The 992-nt window shown below is 39.6% G+C and overlaps 1 protein-coding gene across 1 annotated transcript in view; it reads left to right on the forward strand.

Moving 5' to 3' along the window:
• LOC119590816 overlaps positions 1 to 992 on the forward strand; it is a gene marked incomplete in the record, with an annotated part of 3,812 nt that overhangs the window by 1,228 nt on the left and 1,592 nt on the right. Inside the window, 1 exon segment of the mRNA XM_037939556.1 lies at positions 106 to 992. Within this exon segment, the coding sequence (XP_037795484.1) occupies positions 202 to 992 (791 nt within the window).

Consider the following 992-nt stretch of genomic DNA (forward strand, 5'->3'; position numbering starts at 1 on the left):
ACTCCTATATTGAATTAAAACTAGAACGTTTTTTATCATGAAGATAATAAAAGAGCTGAAAAATATTTTACCTTAAGCTGTTACTTATAGACAAATATATTTCAGGACTCTGATTCGGATAGTTCGGTGTGGAGTGACAGCAGTTCTTCTGCCTCGGATGATGAACAGAAAAAGGAGGATGAAGATGGTGATTCTAGCCCTATGAACAAACCCTTACCAAGAAGAAAACCGCAGCTCACTGCTCCAAAGCTAACCTTAAGTGATGGCTCGTTTAGAGGTGCTGGAAGGAATGACGAGTTTTCATCCGGGAAACCCAGTGTTGCTGATTCCAAAGCTCCTGGCTCTCCTGCACAAAAGGGTAACTCAGCCCAGATATACAAACCCTCACACACCTTTACATCACCCAGTGCTGCATGTATAGCTGCTGTTGGGTTTGGGGTTAATAAGACTACCAAAGGTTCATTATTAGATGAAAAAGTGTTGTCCAAATCGAGTGTTTTCAGTGATGATGATAATAGTGATGGGAGTGATAATGAGAGAAGTGAGAATACAAAGAAACTTGGGTTTCCATCCAGTGTTGATGATACTAAGCAGTTATTACCAGTGTCGATGCCAAAATTGTCTGAAAATAACTTGTGTAGAAGTGAAGTAATCTCTGTAAATAACAAGGAAACAGTCCAAGAAAGTTGTACCAGTGAAGTTTTGGACATCATAAAGGAGAAAGGGGCATTAGTTAGTGAAACTAAGTGTGAGAAAAGTATAACTGATGAGGACAAAATCTCTAATCCTAAATGTATTATTGAAAATAAAGGTAATATACCTTTGCATACGTTAAAGGTTGAGGAGACAAGAACTGTATCTTTCCAGCCATATAAAAGAGGCAGCATTTCCCCACCTGAGAAGAAGTGTGACCTTACATCTCCACGGTGGGATGAGTGTGACAAAGAGAAAGCAGAGGAGGCCAGAAACAAAGCCATATCCCTCTCAGAGTT

This window comes from Penaeus monodon, chromosome 27, assembly GCF_015228065.2.
Source record: "Penaeus monodon isolate SGIC_2016 chromosome 27, NSTDA_Pmon_1, whole genome shotgun sequence".
Taxonomy (NCBI): Eukaryota; Metazoa; Arthropoda; class Malacostraca; order Decapoda; family Penaeidae; genus Penaeus; species Penaeus monodon.